At 43.4% G+C, this 21,014-nt stretch overlaps 1 protein-coding gene across 1 annotated transcript in view; it reads left to right on the top strand.

Moving 5' to 3' along the window:
- PTPRF (protein tyrosine phosphatase receptor type F) overlaps nucleotides 1-21,014 on the top strand; it is a 1,045,343-nt gene that overhangs the window by 1,003,853 nt on the left and 20,476 nt on the right. Inside the window, 2 exon segments of the mRNA XM_030205921.1 lie at nucleotides 1,360-1,486; nucleotides 15,807-15,932. Of these exon segments, the coding sequence (XP_030061781.1) occupies nucleotides 1,360-1,486; nucleotides 15,807-15,932 (253 nt within the window).

The raw sequence follows: 21,014 nt of genomic DNA, 5'->3' as shown, positions 1-21,014 counted from the left end.
AGAGCAGGTGCTGGGCTAGAAGGTTGGAGGGAGGAAGACGCTGAAAATGGTGGAACTATTTGAGAGAAGCGAAAGGGGGGGGTGGCAAGGAAACAAATGAGAGGGGGTAGTGATTCCGGGGGGTAGAAATATGGTAATGGGGAGTTGATTAAAGATGAAAGGGAATGGAAAGCTGGGGGAAGGAGTGAGATGATGAAGGGGACAGCTAGTGAGTGATAGAAGGAGATGGAATTTGATAGCTGAAAGGTAAAAAGGAGAAAGATGAGAGAGGGTAAAATTTGAGTAAACAGGCAGTAAAGAAAAATAAAGAGAGCTAAAAAGGAAATATCAATATGTCAAAGGTAGGTGTAGTGAGGGAATAGAAGGAGAGAGGAGAAAAGGCAAATGGACAACAGCCGCTTGAAGGAGAATTAGCAGAAGACAGGAAACCAGAAAAGAGAAACGGGAACCAACATGATGAAAAAGTAAAATGTCCAGACAACAAAGGTAGAAAAAAAAGCATTTTATCTTGAATGTATTAAATGGAATATGTTAGCTTTGGGAAATGTGCATCACAAATGTGTTTGTATTGTGTTCACTAGTAAAGGAAATGCATATCTGTTTTTATTTCTCTACTGTTGCAGTATATGCCAAGTTTAACTTCTTGGGGTTCCCGGTTTAATTTTTTGTGATCCTTTGTTCTGTATTTGGTGAGGATTTGTTGGTATGATAGTAATGGCAGGTGGAGAGATTGAAGGGGAGACAGGGATCAGGAGGACCCCCTCCTTTATATTCTGACCTGGGCCCCAGCATGTCTAACACCGTCTCTGACCCTTGAAGCAACTAGTGGGGATCTCCAAGCATGGCCAGCTGAGGACCTTCTTCAAAGACGGCCAGAACGCCCTTCTGCCAAGCTCTGCAGTGTGCAGCGCCATCCTTGAGTCACCGACAACTACACATGTATAGGGTGCTGACATTGGTGGCTCAGGGATGTGGCTGTTACCCACCAAACTCGGTAAAATGGAGTTCTGGCAACCTTCAGAGGAAGTCTTCTTCTGACAGAGCTTGGGGGTCCTTATGACCTAAAGTATTTATATTTTGAGTTGTGAGGTGCTGGGGGAGGAGTGGGAGTAGGGCAGGGGCAGAAAAAATGTTGTGCCCACCCAAAATCGGCTGTCTGGCTATGCCACTGGTATGAATGCATGTGTTTTACAAGCAGACATAAATCTGGAATGTATAGGTCACAGATCTGATATACCGCCTTTCAATGGTACAACCAAAATGGATTACAGATATTAGATGCAGGAATTTTTTTTTTATCCCTAGTGGCTCATAACCTGTTCATCCTCTTACATTAACTCTTTTGTTTTGGCTTTACAGACAGCAGAAAGCGTACATTGCTACACAGGGACCACTGGCTGAGACTACAGAAGATTTCTGGCGGATGCTTTGGGAGCACAACTCCACCATTGTGGTGATGTTAACCAAACTGAGAGAAATGGGACGGGTAAGAGCTAGCAACAGCAGCAATTCACATAAGTTTGTGTAAGAACATTGGAGGCCAAGGAGAAATGCTGAATCTTGGGACTTATTTGTGTTTCATATCTTGGGTCAGTGGGAATAGTTGTATTTTGTTATCCTGCAATACTGAAGCAGAGAAACTGAAGTTTCCAAATGGTATAACAGGTGATGCAGCCAGTCAGTATTTCTCTGCTTCCAGCAGATACTGCAAGTTTGACTGGTGCAACAAGATTTGTCTAGTAACAGGTTTAGCTCCTGTGGTCACACACTACAGCCTGTGACCAGTGGTTAAGGCTGGCCACTTTGGTCTCCCATATTATGATCTGTCTCCTGTCCTGGTTGAGTCCGGAGGGATTTGCTGACCCTTGCTGCCTTAACGTTACATTAAAAAAAAAAAAAAGAGAGAAGTTGTCTGAAGGCAGTTTCCAGTTTCAATTTTTATTTTATCTTGATATACCGTCCATTGTGATTGCCATCTAGCCTAGGGGTGAGAGCTCTATCCATCCACAAAAAAGTTTGACTTTCTTCCACAAAGTGGGATCTGGCAGTCAAAGAGCTGTTACCCAGGTGTGACACCTATCAGAGAACAGTTTAAGGATGGCCATTTGAAGTAAAACTGCAGACATTCGGGACTACACCTGCATGGTGGCACGGCGCAAGGTGGGTAAGGAGACCAAAGCCACCTGCAGCAAGAGTGGCAGAGAGAGTGATGTCAATCTTGGCAGGCCTGAATTAAGTGGAGGGCCAGATACAGGAGCAGGAGTACTACCTTGAGAGAGGAACTTAAGGTGTGGTTTGCTGAGTTGTACTGAGAAATAGTGGATTTGAAAAGTGAGTTGACCAGATTAACTACTGACTTGTTCTCTGATATGGTGGAACTTAGACAGGGGGCAGAGGAGTCTGAGTCCAGTTTAGAAGAGCTCCAAGAGGATGTGTAGACTTAAAAACAGCAGATAAAGTTGCTGCATGAGTGTGACCAGCAGGTTCTTAAACTGGAAGACCATAAGAACCAGTCAAGGGGGGCGTGTCAAGATGGCAGTGTTTTAGCTGGTGAACGAAGCGCTGTGTCTCTGCTGGAGGAAATTTGTATTGTTTAATATATTATTATGCCTCATTCAAAAAGAAAAGGTTTGGTGAGGTCTGTACCCCCGCCCACCTCAACCTCCTCGCCAGCCCAGCAAAGTCTGGATCGCTTCCTCACCGAGACTTCCTCGAGTGAATTGAGGGTTGTAATTCCCATAGCAGAGGCAGCCGGAGGAGCGGAACCGCAGCCGGGACTGGAAACATCATTGCCACCATTCCTCCTTGCCCAGTATTGATAGGAGCGAGTATCCACGCTACCAAAACTGTGGCGAGTGGTCTTACTGGTGAGGGCCTACCGTTGCGTTGGAAAATGAGGCCCGTGAGGTAATCGGTTCCTCAGAAACAACAGCGGAGGTGAGCCTTGGGAAAATCTGGTTAAAGCTAAATCAAACGGATGCAACTTTACAGAAATCTTCAGGTGAGATGTCTGCTTTATCCCGTAAATTCGAAGAGTTGGCAAAAAAATGTGGAAGTAGTGAAGGAAGAATTTTCCACCCAGTTTAACTCGATGCAAGCTGATATAAAACATTTACAAGAATTTAACTCCATAACGGTTAAAGATAAAATAGCTCTACATAGAAGAATAGAGCAGATTGAGAATTATAATAGAAGACTGAATCTTCATCTTTTGAACTTCTCAAAAGTACCGGGTCAGTTGCCTTTGGATTTATTTAAAAGATATTTGCAAGAAATTTTAAAAATTCCCCAAGGTGCTATTCCTCCTATTAACAAGATTTACTATTTACCTAAAAGACCTGGGAAACAAGTTGGAGAAATCGAAGGAAGAGATTAAAAAAGTGATATTGATTTCAACAACGTATCTGCTATTTTGGAACAATCCACAGAAAACGTATCAGAGAGCGCTACATTATTAGTCTCCTTTGTCTTTGAGCAAGACTTAAATGCCATCTTGAGACTATATTTTAAACATTGTAAGGAACTGTTCGGATCTGAAAAGATCTGGATTTATCCAGATTTTACTAAAATGACTCAAGAAAGGAGAGAGGTTTTTCTGAATTTGAAAAAAGAAGTGGTGGAACTTGGGGGTATATTCTTTCTAGCTTATCCATGCAAATGTTTGATTCGATTTGGAGTAACTAAATATATATGTTATACACCTGATCAATTAAAATCTTTACTAGATTTGAAAAGGCTTAAATAATGTTAGAGAGAAAAAGAAGAAATAGAGGAATATCATGTAGCCATAGGCGTAGACTGGGGGGGGGCGAGGGGGGGGCAATGCCCCCCCAAACGACGACGAGGCGCCGCCGCGCCATTAGTTTAAAAAAAAAAAACACATGCACGCACACGCTCCTCTCCATCCACTTGACTTCCCTGCTCTCTCTGTCTGCGTCCCGCCTTCCTCTGACGTCAGAGGAAGGCGGGACGCAGACAGAGAGGGCAGGGGAAGCCAAGCGGAGTAGCGGACGGAGAGGAGCGTGTCCGTCTACCCCTCTCTCTTCCTCCCTCCCTCCGCCGCAGGCAGCAGTCTTTTCCAGCGTTCCTGGCAGCGGTAGCGTTGTACACGTTGCCTTCGGCTCTGCCCTGAAGCTTTCTCTTCAAGTTCCTGTTCCCGCATAGGTGGGAACAGGAACTTGAAGAGAAGGCTTCCGGGGCAGACCGAAGGCAGCATGTACATCGCTACCGCTGCCAGGAACGCTGAAAAAGCTGAAGACTGTTGCCTGCGCCGGAGGGACGGAGGAAGAGAGGGGGTAAACGGAGTCACCATCTTGGACCTCGCGGGGGTGGGGTGGGGAGCAGAGGGAAGATGGATGGTACTGGGAGGGGTGGGGAGCAGAGGGATGGACCAGGAGATGGATGGGATTGGGAGAGGTCAGGCACAGCAGAGGGAAGGAGCAGAAGATGGATGGGACGGAGGGATGGTGAGCAGAGGGGAAGGAACAGAAGATGGATGGGACTGGGAGAGGAGGTAAGCAGAGGGAAGGAGCAGGAGATGGATGGGACTGGGAGAGGAGGGGATCAGAGGGAAGGACCAGGAGATGAATTGGACTGGGAGGGGTGGGGAGCAGAGGGAAGGAGCAAGAGATGGATGGGACTGGGAGGGGTGGGGAGCAGAAGGAAGGAGCAAGAGATGGATGGGACTGGGAGGGGTGGGGAGCAGAGGGAAGGAGCAAGAGATGGATGGGACTGGGAGGGGTGGGGAACAGAGGGAAGGAGCAAGAGATGGATGGGACTGGGAGGGGTGGGGAGCAGAAGGAAGGAGCAAGAGATGGTTGGGACTGGGAGCGTTGGGAGCAGAGGGAAGGACCAGGAGATGGATTGGACTGGGAGGGGTGGGGAGCAGAGGGAAGGAGCAAGAGATGGATGGGACTGGGAGGGGTGGGGAGCAGAAGGAAGGAGCAAGAGATGGATGGGACTGGGAGGGGTGGGGAGCAGAGGGAAGGAGCAAGAGATGGATGGGACTGGGAGGGGTGGGGAGCAGAAGGAAGGAGCAAGAGATGGATGGGACTGGGAGGGGTGGGGAGCAGAGGGAAGGAGCAAGAGATGGATGGGACTGGGAGGGGTGGGGAGCAGAGGGAAGGACCAGGAGATGGATTGGACTGGGAGGGGTGGGGAGCAGAGGGAAGGAGCAAGAGATGGATGGGACTGCGAGGGGTAGGGAGCAGAGGGATGGACCAGGAGATGGATGGGATTGGGAGAGGTCAGGCACAGCAGAGGGAAGGAGCAAGAGATGGATGGGACTGGGAGGGTGGGGAGCAGAGGGAAGCCTACTGGAAAGAAGACACTGCATAAAACAGAAGACACTGGGATCAAAGCGAATAGAAAAACTAAATGATCAGACAACAAAGGTAGATAAAAGTATTTTATTCATAATTTATTAATTGAAATGTGTCAGCTTTATGAAATGTGCATCTGTGATATTTTGCCCGTAAATTTCAATTCCTTCCTCCATATTAGCATATTCATTTGCGTATGTATATATGCAAATGATATGCTAATATGCTCCGCCCATTCTTTGCCCCCCCCAAATGAAACAGTCAAACTACGCCTATGCATGTAGCCTTTGAATTGTAATATATTCTTCTATGTACCCCTATATTTTCCTGTTTGCTTACACGTCCCCCACGATTGTGGTCTAAGAAAGCCATTTTAATTTAAATTTTGTGATAATATTATTTCTTTTATTATGACGAGTTTCTTGGCTGTATTTCTTTAAACGAGTGTTATACTTGTGATATTGTTGAAAAATTTAAGAAATAAATAAATAAATAAAAAAACACTCAAAGCAGAATAATCCTCACATCCAAGAGGTGCTGGAGACTACAGAATTCAGTCACTGTAGAGAGGTGACCATGGACATATGCAAAATCCTTCCTTAGTAGAAGTGTCCTGAGGTGGCTTATTTGCCTTTGAAAATCGATAGAGCACACCACTCCTTACTCCTTGGGCTCACCACTGGAGGATCGCCAGACAGACGTTGTCATTTGTTTACTCAGATGGGCTGTGCAGCATGCTGTGACTGGAAAGGGGAATCAGGTGACCATTGTTGTGGATTTGGTTCAAACAACTCTGCAAAGAAAATCATCATACAAGACTATTACAGACTGATGGCTCTGTCCAACTATCAATGAAGTAATACATAAGGAATTCACATTGGAAGAGGCCATGGCAGTGGTGAGAGAAGCTGGCCTAGAAGAAGTGGAAGTGGCAAGATTGGGTGTAATAGGAGAAATGGCAGAAGGTCCAAACCAAAACATGGTTTCACAGAAAGTCATTGGTTAAATGAGCAAACTGACCCACATATCAGTGTGGCTCAGAAAGGTGGCATGACCAGCCTGGCTATACAGGGTTATGATCAAGACTGACTGCGAATGACTGGGACTGAACTTTACAGCATGTTGTGGAGGGATGGAAGGGGTGGGCTTTGTGTGACTATGATGTGGGGCAGGAAGAGTACATTGAGAGGGGGAAATCTGTGTGTGTGTGTTATACATAGCATAGTAACATAGTAGATGACAGCAGAGAAAGACCTGTTCGGTCCATCCAGTCTGCCCAACAAGGTAAACTCATATGTGTTGTTTTATTTATTTTTTTTTATTTTTAATTTTGTTACATTTGTATTCCGCGCTTTCCCACTCATGGCAGGCTCAATGTGGTTTACATGGGGCAATGGAGGGTTAAGTGACTTGCCCAGAGTCACAAGGCGCTGCCTGTGCCTGAAGTGGGAATCGAACTCAGTTCCTCAGTTCCCCAGGACCAAAGTCCACCACCCTAACCACTAGGCCACTCCTCCACTCCTGACCTTGATTTGCATCTGTCATTTTCAGGGCCCAGACCGTAGAAGTCTGCCCAGCACTAGCCCCGCGTCCCAACCACTAGCCCCGCCTCCCACCACCGGCTCTGACACCCAATCTCCGCTATGCTTCTGAGGATCCATTCCTTCTGAACAGGATTCCTTTATGTTTATCCCACGCATTTTTGAATTCCGTTACTGTTTTCATCTCCACCACCTCCCACGGGAGGGCATTCCAAGTATCCACCACTCCCTCTGTGAAAAAATACTTCCTGACATTTTTCTTGAGTCTGCCCCCCTTCAATCTCATTTCGTGTCCTCTAAGTTCTACTGCCTTCCCATCTAAGGAAAAGGTTCGTTTGCGGATTAATACCTTTCAAATATTTGAACCTTTGTATCATATCACCCCTGTTTCTCCTTTCTTCCAGAGTATACATGTTCAGGTCAGCAAGTCTCTCCTCATACGTCTTGTAACGTAAATCCCATACCATTCTCGTAGCTTTTCTTTGCACTGCTTCAATTCTTTTTACATCCTTAGCCAGTGGTGGGAGGCGGGGATTGTTCTGGGCAGACTTATACAGTCTGTGCCAGAACCGGTGGTGGAAGGCGGGGCTGGTGGTTGGGAGGCGGGGATAGTGCTGGGCAGACTTATATGGTCTGTGCCCTGAAGAGGGCAGGTACAGATCCAAGTAGGGTATACACAAAAAGTAGCACATATGAGTTTGTCTTGTTGGGCGGACTGGATGGACCGTGCAGGTCTTTTTCTGCCGTCATCTACTATGTTATGATGTTTACTTTCTGGATTTTTTTTAAACCTTAATGGTAGGCTATTCCACAAAATAGTGCCTGCTACATAAAAAAATAGTTTCTCTGTATTCATTCAATCTCACCACCCAGTGTGATGGTATATCTTAATACACCTGCTATGCAGACTGCAAAGCTCTTGAAGGCTGATACACATGCAGTTTTGCTGCCAACACTTCTGATACTTGAGCAGTTAAGATCTTAAATACCAAAAACCAAGTTTTAAACATAATAAGATATTGTATAGGTAGCCAGTGCAAAGATTTCAAGACTAGTGAAATATGTTCATGTCTTTTAACACCTAATACTCTACCAACAGAATTTTGTGCCGTGTGTAATGTTTTTAACCGATATTTAAATATACTAAGCAGCAAACAGAATAGTTAACCCTAGAACGCATATTGGGGGGCCTTTTAGGCCCCCATGCTTACATTTTTGCTATTATCTGCAAAATTACTTTAGTTAGAATTTTGAAACTCAAGGTATTACTCAAGTATGTCATTGTTGATAATATCCAGTTGTTCATATAATTTTTTTTCATAGGCATTATGGTGTAACAATGCTTGTTTGGTGAAAACTACATCTGTACGAATTGGGGGCCTTTTAGGCCCCCGCTGTTTTTATCATGTTCTCAGAAGTGTTTGTGTCTCAAGTTACTTTATTTGTACTCAGTAATGCTGGTGGAGGGGCCAGGGTGTGGATAATAACATGTGAGGATGTCATGTGATTTTTGGAGGGAGTGATAAGGCCATGACATCACCTCAGGTCCTCTGAACACTGAGGACAGTATACACTGTGAGCTAATTGCTGAAGGACCTGTGATAAGATAAGCTGTTGAGAGGAAATCTGTTTCATTTTCTAACATCTAGTCAGCAATGGCACAGTCTTCCTCCAAGTGTCTGACTGACCAAGAGATTGAAGCGATTATGTTTCAAAGCGATGATGAAAGTGAACTATCTTTGTCTGATGAAGAATATCTGCCACCAGCTAATCAAACATCCTCATCCAGTGATTCTTCTGATGATGAAGAAGTGAATCTAGTGGATCCTCAAGAAGTGATAAGTAGAACATCCAAAACGAATGTTTTTTGGGACAGTAATCCTACATTAGTCGGACGTACTCCAATACACAATATTGTGAGACAGGCTCAAGGAGCTGTGGGAAGTCCCAGTTACTTTACCCCTAAAGATGTATTCTGTACTTATTTTTCTGACAATATTGCAGAAGAGGTCCTATTATGTTCAAACCTAGAAGGAAGACGTATCGCTTCAGCAAAAAATAAGTCCTGGAAAAATATCTCAAAAGAGGAACTTTATGCATATATTGGACTTTTCCTGCTGGCAGGGAGTCAAAAATCGTATGATGTCCCAATACGAGAATTATTTCTGGACCCACTTTCTGATCCACACTATAAGGCGACAATGTCAGTGGGCAGATATGAGGAAATTAGAAGGATCATTCGCTTTGATGATAAGCGAACTCGTGCAGCGAGGTTTGAAACAGACAAATTAGCCCCTATCAGTTATATCTGGAACATATTTATCAAAAATTGCACAAAACTTTACAATCCTAGTACTAATGTTACTGTAGATGAGCAACTTGTACCGTTCAGAGGACGCTGCAAATTCATACAATACATGCCCAGCAAGCCAGCCAAGTACGGTATAAAAATCTTCTGGATGTGTGATTCTGCAAATTATTATGGCATAAATGGCGTAATCTACTGTGGCAAAGAGGTTGGTGCACCAGTACAGAAGGATCTGGGGTCTGAAATAGTCAAAACTCTTGCTGTTCCAATATTCAATTCAGGTAGAAACATCACCATGGACAATTATTTCACCAATGTTGAACTAGGCAATTTTCTGCTTGCAAAAGCTATTACACTTGTTGGTACTATAAAGCAAAACAGACGAGAAATTCCAGCAGCACTCAAACACAATCGTCAGCGAGCACTTTATGAGAGTGTCTTTGGATTCAATAACAAAGCGACTTTGGTATCTTACAAGGCAAAGAAGGAGAAATCTGTAATTTTACTCAGTACCATGCATCACGATTGCAGTGTTGACAGCAATAACCAAAAATTGAAACCAGAAATCATCCTGCATTACAATGCAACAAAAGGAGGTGTAGATAAAATGGATGAGATGGTGGGAGAATATTCGTGTAAGAGGCAAACAAAACGATGGCCTGTAGTACTATTTTCAAATATGCTTGATGTAGCAGCCCTAAATTCATTCATTATTTATACAGAAACTCATCCTGAATTTCATGCACAGAGGAAGGACAGGAGACGCTTATTCTTGAAGGACCTTTGTCATGAACTTGTAATACCTCACATGATAGAGCGAAGCGACTTGAAATGCTTGCCAAAGAAAACTAAAGAAGCAATGAAACGGTGTGGCGTACAGTTTCAGATTACTCCAGAGCCAGGAGAAAGAAAACGAAAGCGTTGTTTCATGTGTCCAAGAAACATAGAGAGGAAAACTGAGCGATATTGTTCCACTTGTAAGGAAACTGTTTGCAAAGAACACTCTTCTGAAAAAATAACATGTCAGAATTGTTTGGAAGACTAATATAATAGAAAAGAAAGTTAGAATAAAAATGTAGCTGCAGCTAGTTTGCTATAGATTTCTATGCATTTTTGTGTGTTTTCATGTCTTTGCGTGAAATTTGGGGAAAAAAAAGATTTTTTGGTGTTTTCTGTGAAAAATTATAATTAAAATGTTGTCCACTATTCATATTTTATTGAGCAATTTTGAAATAAACTTGTGAAAGTTATTTGTGTTTTTCTACATTATGTGCATGGGGGCCTAAAAGGCCCCCATGACGTTAATATGTATATTTTTAACGTCATGCGTTCTAGGGTTAAAATATGGCATTACAAAACTTTGAACTACTCATCTAAAGTTTTGCTGAGTTAATTTAAAAGTCTAACCAGTCACAGTTTAAAAAACACATCCTTTTACAGTCTTATTAATTTCATACTCAAACCAGAGTCTACAATCACACTCAAATCTCTCAAATTATCTACAATAGATAGTACTTCTCATTCAAATTGAAACAATCTAGGTATTTCTGAAGCAATATATGGTGATCTTAGTTTTACTCACATTTAATTCAGTTTGTGCTCATCCAACTAACCACAACCGACAGTATCAGGCTGAACTTGTGAGGCTTGCATCTCTTTTCTGTGTACTGCTACTTTATGCTACCCAGTCAGGTTTTAGAAAGCATTACAGTACAGAAACAGTGATTGATTCCTTGATAGAACCACGATGAAGAATTATCAAGTAAGGCACAGTGTTCCATCATTTTACAGTTTGATCTCTCTAATGCTTTTGATTTAGTTGACTGGGAGATCATAACTAGTCTATTTTATCAATGTGGTATTCAGGGTAAGGTATTGAATTGGTTTCAGGTTTGTTTATTTTTTCAAGCCGTTGTTATACTGTTAAAAAAGATGGCATTTTTTCATATAAATGGAAGGCGTTGTGTAGTGTTCCACAGGGTTGTCCCCCTCACCATTGCTTTTCAGTTTACTTATGCAATCCTTGGGTATGGTGTTGGACTATTCTGGTTTCATATACTTTATTTATGCGGATATTGCTGTTTTTTTGGCCATTCTCATCATCTTGGGCAGAAAACTTGACACACATTTGAGTGAATGAGATAAACAGAAAATTGGAACTCAGTTCATCATCTTAAAATTAACAAAGGATAAGAGCTAGTAGTTACCCAAGGTTATGATTTTACTATTGATAGGAATGTTTTCTCATTTGGCCTTCATTCCAAATCCTTAGGGGCAGAGGTAGACAATTTACTATCAGTGCAACATCATGTTTTTTCAGTAATGAAGAAATCATACTATGTTCTCAGGAAGCTCAGAGTTATAAAACAAAATACTTTACTATTGATACATTTAATGTATTTGTTCAGTCACTTATGTTTTCTCAGTTTGATTATTGTAAAGTTGAACTGATAGGCTTCTCTGAAGCCTTAATCAACCAATTACAGATTATGCAAAATACAGCTGTTGGTTGATTTTTGATTTGACAAGATTTTATTTTGTTAGAAATTACTGTTCTAATTGACACTGGCTGCCAATTATAGCTCAGAGTCTTAGTTTTCAAAGTTTTGTCTGGTGAAGATAAAATTTATTTATTTATTTAACACATTTGTACCCCACATTTTCCCACCAATTTGCAGGCTCAATGTTGCTAACATCAAACCGTAAAGGCAGTCACCGATCCGGTAACTATACAGATAACATAGTGTAGAGGACAGGGAGATAAAAATGGGGTATAAGGGTAAAAGTGGCCAAAACAGTCCATTAATTTACTGTGTTGCGGAATATAGGGACTTATGTTGGATCCTTGGGGTAGGCCTTTCTGAATAAGCTGGTCTTGAGTGATTTCCTGAAATTAAGATGATTGTGGATTGTTTTCACAGCTTTTGGCAGTGCAGTCCATAGTTGTGTACTTATAAAGGAGAAGGTGGATGCAAAAATGCATTTCTATTCACCTTTACATTAACAAATTGCTGAAATCTGGAACTTGTTACCTTTATTTCTGAGGTCTTGTAGACATTATTGGAGGAAATATACTTAATTGGATCAAGGGTTTCCTAATCACCAGAACATACCAAGTTAAATCAAAAACAAACATATCACCACCGTGGAAAGCAGATTGCGGAGTACCTCAAGGATCACCACTCTCACCAATACTCTTCAATATAATGATGACCCCTCCCCCCCCCCCCCCCCCCCCCGGCCAAATCCTTATCCAACCAAAACCTTCACCCGTTCATCTATGCAGATGATGTCACAATTTACATCCCTTTCAGACACGATCTATCAGAAATCACCAGTGAAATCAAGCACGATTTGAATATCATGGACTCGTGGGCAAATTCATTTCAACTGAACACTGAAAAAACACACTGCCTCATCCTCTCATCCCAACACAATAATTATAAACCCACAACCTTAAACACCCCAGATCACACCCTCCCTATCTCAGATAGCCTCACAATATTAGGCGTTGCAATTGATTGCAATCTTACACTTGAGAGCCAAGTAAACTCCACTATAAAGAAAATGTTTCATTCAATGTGGAAACGTAAACGTATAAAACCTTTCTTCCCGAGGGAAATATTCCGCAACCTGATACAATCAATGGTAATGAGCCACGCAGATTACTGCAATGGAATATATGCGGGATGTAAAGAACAACTCACAAAGAAACTCCAGACAGCCCAAAACACAGCAACCAGGCTGATATTCGGTAAAGCACGTTTTGAAAGTGCCAAACCCCTCCGAGAAAAACTGCACTGGCTCCCTATCAAGGAACCTATCACCTTCAAAATCTGCACCATGGTCCACAAGATTATCTACGGTGAAGTCCCAGGATATATGGTCGACCTGATAGATCTCCCAACCAGAAACAGAACCAGAACATCACGTACCTACTTGAATCTCCACTACCCAAGCTGCAAAGGACTCAGATACAAATTTACCTATGCATCCAACTTCTCCTACATAGGCACACAATTGTGGAATGCACTGCCAAAGACTGTGAAAACAATGTACGACCACCTAAACTTCAGGAGATCATTAAAGACCTATTCAGAAAGGCATTCCCCACCGACCTAACTTAGATGCCTCAACTCTGCAACACAGCAAAACCATAGATTGTATTGGACACTATATATACCTTCCTATCTTCGATCCCAATGTTCTTGAATATACTAACCTTACCCAACCCTAATATGAAATTGTATTTGTTTCCATACCAGACTTGGTGATCGCCTTTACGGTATTATGTTAGCCACATTGAGCCTGCAAATAGGTGGGAAAATGTGGGATACAAATGTATCAAATAAATAAAATAAATAAATTATTTAGGAAAAACGTGACGACTCCATTTTTTCCTAAATTTGTCTTTTTACTTTCTGTTGTAAATCGGTATTAAATGTTACGTGTTTTGGTATTGAATGTACTACAGCATAGTTGATGTAATTGTGCATTTGTATTGTAATTCCTAGACATTTTGGTCTGGTGTTTTGCTGATGTGATCTACCCTGAACTGTGTAGGTAGTGGCGAAATAGAAGACATAATATAGTGTAACGTAACATATAGCACTCTTAGTTTCTGTTCTCGCTATATTTTGGGGGTACTATTCAGAGGACTGTATTACAGTTTGCTCTGAGTTTTATGCATCTTCTATCAATCTTTCTTTGTCCTGACATGGCAATGTAGTGTCTCCACAAATGTTTTTTGCATCCCATAGTAACATGGTAGATGATGACAGACAAAGACCTGTATGGTCCATCCAGTCTGCCCAACAAGATAAACTCATAGCATAAGATATGATGTAATACTACTACTACTACTACTTAACATTTCTAGAGCGCTACTAGGGTTACGCAGCGCTGTATGTATGCTTGATCTTGATTTGTTCTACGCATTTTCAGGGCACAGACTGTAGAAGTCTGACCAGCACTGGCCTTGTTCTCCAACTTCTGAAGTTGTCATCGAAGCCCCACTCCAGCCCATCCAAATCTGTGCAGCTACAGTCAGGGCACAGACCGTAGAAGTCTACTCAGCACTGGCCTATCCAGTCACGATCAGAGCACAGTAGAAGTCTGCCTGGCACTGACCTTGTTCTATAGCTACTGAAGCTGAATCTGTCCAGTCATGATCAGGGCACAGACCATAAAAGTCTGCCCAGCACTGGCTTTGCTTCCCAATTACTGGTGTTGCCATCTAATCACCATTAAGCTTTTTTGGATCCATTCCTTTGTGTTTATCCCACACATTTTTGTACGTCTCCAATTATAATGGCACAACCTTGTCACCATACAATGCAAAACGTGTCTTGGTGAATGTGATAAATGTATCCATATCTGGCATTCAGTATGAATGTGAGCACCACTGCTTGGCTATTTGAAATACTGACCATTCCATACATGCACGGTGCCTTTGTAGGGCAATTTACATGGAGCTATTGTGTGTCTGTGTTGCCAACTGCTGGTGGATGGGCATAACCCATTTGTTCTAGACTGGTCTGTTAGGACTAAAGGACAGATAATTATCAGATAAGATATACTCTTTATATCTGTCTAATTTAACTCTCAATACTACCTCCCTGCAATTTCACTTCTCATAGTACACTGATAATGCCGACAAAGTTGAGGGGAAACCAGTTTCCCTGCATCCTTTAGGATCTCTCTTCATGAGCAGCTTAATAAATATGCGTCCACCTGTAAGGGTACTAAAGCCTTCATGGGACCGTAATGTTGTTTTGGTCCAGCTCCTAGAACCACCCTTTGAACTCTTGGACAAAGCCACTCAAACGTCTAACCTGGGTGAAGCTATTTCTAGTAGCCATCACTTCAACTAGAAGAGTTGGTGAACTCCAAGCCCTAGTGCACTGTCCCCTACTGTACTTCCAATACAGGTAGGCAACAACATTTTCCCTGCCCATCAGTGATTCTTATTATCTCTCTTTTTTCAATGAGAACAGTCCTTAGCTGAAGAATCCCATGTGTGTGACTACAGTGGAACTGCCTATGTTTACAGACAGTAAGTTGCTTACCTGTAACAGATGTTCTCTGAAAAGAGCGGTGCCATAGTCACAAATCCTGCTAGGTCCTTTTCAGAGTAGCTCTTTCCCCTCAATCCAAGCTGTTCTATAGAATTGAGGGGAGCCACAAAGTCACAGCTGTATAGCCACTGTAAGCCTTTTAGAACTTTCCCAGAAAGTCTGGAAAGAATCTGTCCATCCAGTGTCAAGTGTGCAAGACTATTGAATTGCTCTTTTCAGAGAACACCTGCTGCAGCCAAGTCATTTTGTTGTCTGTGTGCCCCTTCTTGCTCTTCTTTCTACATGGTCCAGCCTTCTCTTCCCATCATTTGATTACTTTTCTCACAATATAGGATACTTTTCTATGTACTAACTCTTGTGTATCTCTTGTGCCTTGCTCTTTAAAGCAATAAAATAGCAAAGTACTCTGTGGTCGTGTGCTCCATCCTGTTTTTTCTCTGGAAATAGCTGTCAAAGTTATTTGGCATATTTATCATGAGTAATAAGACTCACCCCTTCGCCTCTTTGACTACTTACAACGTGTTCACCCTGTCATTGGTGATCTCTTTTCTTTCTATAGGAGAAGTGCCATCAGTACTGGCCTGCAGAACGTTCGGCCAGATATCAGTATTTTGTGGTGGATCCCATGGCAGAGTACAGCATGCCACAATACATCCTCCGAGAGTTCAAAGTCACAGATGCCAGGGTAAGTACCTATGGTTTGTTCTACGTTTATCACCTTTCTCCATTTTTTTTTGTTTCAATCATTTTTATTGATGATCAACAAAATACAGAAATTAAACAATTCTATTTAGAACCAGCAAATAACTCCACCATGTCATACTTCTCATAATACTTCTTCTGCGTTGTCATCGTGAATTTGTATTTTCTCCCTCCCATTCCCATGTCTTATGGTTCAATCTACTCATTAAACCTCCATATAGGCTATAATTCTTACAGATTGCATAAAATCCACTGACGCTGCACTTCCAATACAGAGCACAATATAATAAGAGATGTGTAGCTGTACCCTGCAGCACCAACTGCCAAGTAGCCCTCTTCAAATTCTTTCCTATACCCCTCCCTCCCCTTCCCCTTTATCCCCTTTTATTAAATTGTACAACAAATCTATACCAACACAACAACTTACTACTAACTCTCTCTCTCTCTGAACTTCCCAGGCTACGCCGTAGCCTGATAGTATGCTACTAAGCAAAAGGGGCTTACATTTGTAGCTGTTTGAAATAAGATTCACGCTAGGCTCCCCCTGAAAACATTCCTCCCTAGTTGCCAACACAGCGGTGCACCTTGATTCTGATGGCCCACCACCATGACTAAGGATCCAATTTGAACCTTACACTGCTACCAACCTCCTATGCCTATCTACCTAAGGATCCCCTTTCTATGACCCCGACAACTCATGCCATTTCCCTTTAGTCACAATAAGGAACCACCTAGCTTACTAGAATAAAAAAAATAATTAATAAAAAAAATTTCAGAGCTTGTTTAATATTAAACTACGTGCCCTGGGTGACAGCGACTGTATATAGGGTTCCCAAATAGCCAGGAACGCCTTTCACCTCTTGGGGGAGGATCCCACCCCCCTACGCTCCATAACCATGATCTCATGAAACTGGTTCCTCCAATGCCAGTACTGTGGTGATATCTCACTCTTCCATGCACCCATGATAATTTTTTCCCCACTATGCTGGCCTTACGTATGAGATGCTGAGCCCCTTTACCACAAATTTTAAATACTTCATATTTATCCAATATTATTCCCTGGGGTGAAAACGGAATCCTGAGTTGCACCAGGGATTCCAGATATCCAAATATCTGTTTCCAAAAAGTCTGAATCATGCTGCACTTCCAAAGAGAATGAAAAAACGTGCCCTCCCCCTGTTTACACTTTGAACATAACGGGTCCTCAACTCCCCCAAATTTAAACACTTGATTCTTAGCCATATGTGCTCTAAAAATTATTCTATACTGGCATTCACGCAAGCCTGCATTTACTGAAATCTGTGGAATGCGAGATATCAATTTCCGAAAATCTAACTGCAACTTCGGTTGCCCCAAATCCACCGCCCACCTCTGGCTTACATGGCCTGTGTCCTTTACACCTTTTAGCTCCCCATGAGCTTTCTGTAATCCCGATACGGACAGTCTATCTCCAGGGATATCCCCGAAAAAAGCTCTTAGTCTACGCCCGTGACCACCCTCCAGCTTATGGGCTCCAAAGATCTAACATAGTGTGTCAACTGAAGGTATGCAAATAAGTGAGTTGGGCTAATGCCCACTTCCAGGGCTCCCAGAGACAAAATCATCCATCTAGTATCCAAAACGTGTTCAAGTCTTTTAATCCCCAACTCTGCCCATCTGCGAAATGTTGGACTATCAGAACCTGGTGTGAACTGTGAGTTACCCTGTAACGGAAGTAGGTCAGAGGTATCTGCTCCCAGTCCCCATAGCCTATTGATGTCCCTCCACACCTCTCTCAGTGAGCCCAGTAGCACGCTATTACGCACATGATCTGGTAGACCTTTCTCCATTTTAAAAAGAAATAAATTTAGAAACATAAATAAATGAAGGCAGATAAAGTCCATCCTGCTCATTTTTGAAGGAGAAGGCCGGCCATCTTCCGACACAAATCGGGAGATGGCCGGCCTTCTCCGAAACCCAGCCACATCTGTATAATCGAAAGCCATTTTGGCCAGCTTCAACTGCTTTCCGTCGCAGGGCCAGCCAAAGTTAAATGGGGCGTGTCGGCAGGGTACCGAAGGCAGGGCGGGGGCGTGGTTATGAGATATGAAAAAAGAAGGCCGGCTCTGACAAACACTTGGCCGGCTTTACTTGATCCATTTATTTTTAGGACCAAGCCTCAAAAAAGTGTCCGAACTGACCAGCTGACTACTGGAGGGAATCGGGGATGACCTCCCCTTACTTCCCCAGTGGTCACCAACCCCCTCCCACCCAAAAAAAAAATATATATAAACATTTTTGTGCCAGCCTCTATGCCAGCCTCAAATGTCATACCCAGCTCCATCACAGCACTATGCAGGTCCCTGGAGCAATTTTTAGTGGGTACTGCAGTGCACTTCAGGCAGGCGGACCCAGGCCTATCCCCCCCACCTGTTACACTTGGGAGCCCTCCAAAACCCACCACAAACCCACTGTACCCACATGTAGGTGCCTCCCGTTACCCTTTAAGGGCTATGGTAGTGTTGTACAGTTGTGGGTAGTGGGTTTGGGGGCTCAGCACACAAGGTAAGGGAGCTATGCACCTGGGATCAATTTGTGAAGTCCACTGCAGTGCCCCCTAGGGTGCCCGGTTGGTGTCCTGGCATGTGAGGGGGACCACTGCACTATAAATGCTGGCTCCTCCCATGACCAAATGGCTTGGATTTGGCCGGGTTTGAGATGGCCGCCATTAGTTTCCAATATCGGCAAAAACCAATGGCGGCAGTCTCTAAGGCCGGCAGTCTCTAAGGCCGGCCCAAATATTGAGATTTGGCCTGCCCCGACCGTATTATCGAAACGATATCCGGCCATCTTGTTTTGATAATACGGTCGGGTATGCTGCTTTATGGGGCCAGCCTTAGAGATGGGCGCCTCCGTTCGATTATGCCCCTTTATATGGCCTATCCAGTCTGCCCATCTGTTTATTTATGACATTTCTATCCCGAACAAGCTCAGGTTCAGTGTGGCTTACATTCAAGGAAAACATCAAAAATATGATAGATAATTAATTCTAACATTTTAACATATTAGTAATAATTGTATATTGGTTATGTTGAAACATATAAGAGAGAGAACATTAGTTTGTTGTCTTTTGATAAGACATGTACTTAATAGAAAAGCATTTAGTAATTTATAGAATCCCAGATAATCTCCTAAGTACCTTAATTGCTTGGGTAGAAAATTCCAAAGTTTGGCACTCTGATATGTGAAGCCTGCAACAAGTATTGATTGGTGTCGTCAGGAGCATTTTGGCTTCTTGGCCATAGGGTGCTTTTCCAAGGGTTGCTGAACAGAGATGACATCCATCTGTCAAAGAAGGGAACAAGCATTTTCAGCTGCAGACTGGCTAACCTACTGAAGAGGGCTTTAAACTAGAATTGGTGAGGCAGGGTGATCAGATCCCTCAGGTAAGTGAAGCATTAAATAACTTCTACACAAATGGGGAAAGGGGGCAATGTCTGGAAAGCAGAATATACTAATGCCTGAAGTATGGGATATAAGGTTTTAGATCTTGAAGCTGTGATGGAAGAGGCTGATTTGGATTTAGTGGCGATCACAGAGACATGGTTCACAGAGAACTATGACTGGGATATAGTTATACCAGGCTATAATATGTTCAAGAAAGACAGGGTAAGAAGAAAGGGATTGTGGAGGGAGAGGAGAAGTGGGTTTGGGTGGAAAGACAATGAGCTCTGTCTTGGCTATGTTCAGTTTCAGGTGGCGGTTGGACATCCAGGCAGCAGTGTCAGTTAAGCAGGCCGATACTTTGGCCTGGGTTTCCGCAGTGATGTCAGGTGTGGAGAGATAAAGCTGGGTGTCGTCAGCATAGAGATGATATTGGAAACCATGAGATGAGATCAGTGAACCCAGGGAAGAGGTGTAGATTGAGAAGAGAAGGAGTCCAAGGACAGACCCTTGAGTAACTCCAACAGAGAGCGGGATGGGGGTGGAGGAAGATCAATGAGAGTGAAGGTATGGTGGGAGAGATAAGAGGAGAACCAGGAGAGGACAGAGCCCTGGAATCCAAATGAGGATAGTGTGGTAAGGAGTAAATTGTGATTGACAGTATCAAAAGCGGCGGACAGGTCGAGGAGGATGAGGAAGGAGTAGTGACCTTTGGATTTGGCAAGGAACAGGTCATTACAGACTTTAGTGAGTGCTTTTATGTTGAGTGTAGAGGGCGAAAACCGGATTGAAGCGGATAGAGGATGGCATGAGAGGAGAGAAAATCAAGGCCAACGGCTGTGGACGGCGTTCAAGTATCTTGGAGAGGAAGGGGAGATGGGGCGGTAGTTGGAAGGACAGGTAAGGTCTAATGATGGTTTTTTGAGGAGTGGTATGACTACAGCATGTTTGAAGGTGTCGGGGACGGTTACAGTGGAGAGAGAGAGAGATTGAGAATATGACAGATGGGGGGGGGGGTGACAGTAGGAGATATGGTGTTTAGTAAGTTGGTGGGGATGGGATCAAAGGGACAGGTGGTGCATTTTGAGGAGGAGAGAAGGTGGGCGGTTTCCTCCTCGGTAATATCAGGAAAAGAGGAGAAGGAAGCCTGGGGTGGTTGGTTGAGGGAGTGGGTTAGGGGGTGAAGAGGAGGAGGTGGCTTGGTAGTAAATTCAAGGTTGATCTTCTGCACCTTGTTGCGGAAATAGCCAGTGATTGAGGAGAGAGTGAGGGGGGGTGGGAGCGGAGGGCACTTTGAGGAGGGAGGTAAGGGTGGCGAAGAGGCGTCGAGGGTTGGAGCCGAGAGAATTAGTCAATTGGGTGTAATAGTCCTGTTTGGCAAGGAATAGGAAAGACTGGAAGGAGGATAACATGAATCTATAATGAATGAAGTCGGAATGGGTGCGAGATTTCCTCCAGAGGCGTTCAGCAGATCGGGTGCAGGAGCGAAGATATCGGGTGCAAGGGGTCATCCAGGGCTGGGGATTAGTATGCTTTGTAGGACGGGAGGTGGATGGTGCAAGGGAGTCCAGAGCAGAAGAAAGAGTGACATTGTAAGCAGAGACAGCCTTGTCGACAGAGTCGGAGGACATGATGGAAGGGA

This window comes from Microcaecilia unicolor, chromosome 6 (assembly GCF_901765095.1).
Source record: "Microcaecilia unicolor chromosome 6, aMicUni1.1, whole genome shotgun sequence".
Classification (NCBI taxonomy): Eukaryota; Metazoa; Chordata; class Amphibia; order Gymnophiona; family Siphonopidae; genus Microcaecilia; species Microcaecilia unicolor.
The sequence above is the reverse complement of the archived record's forward strand: the minus strand, read 5'-3'. Positions and strand labels throughout refer to the sequence as shown.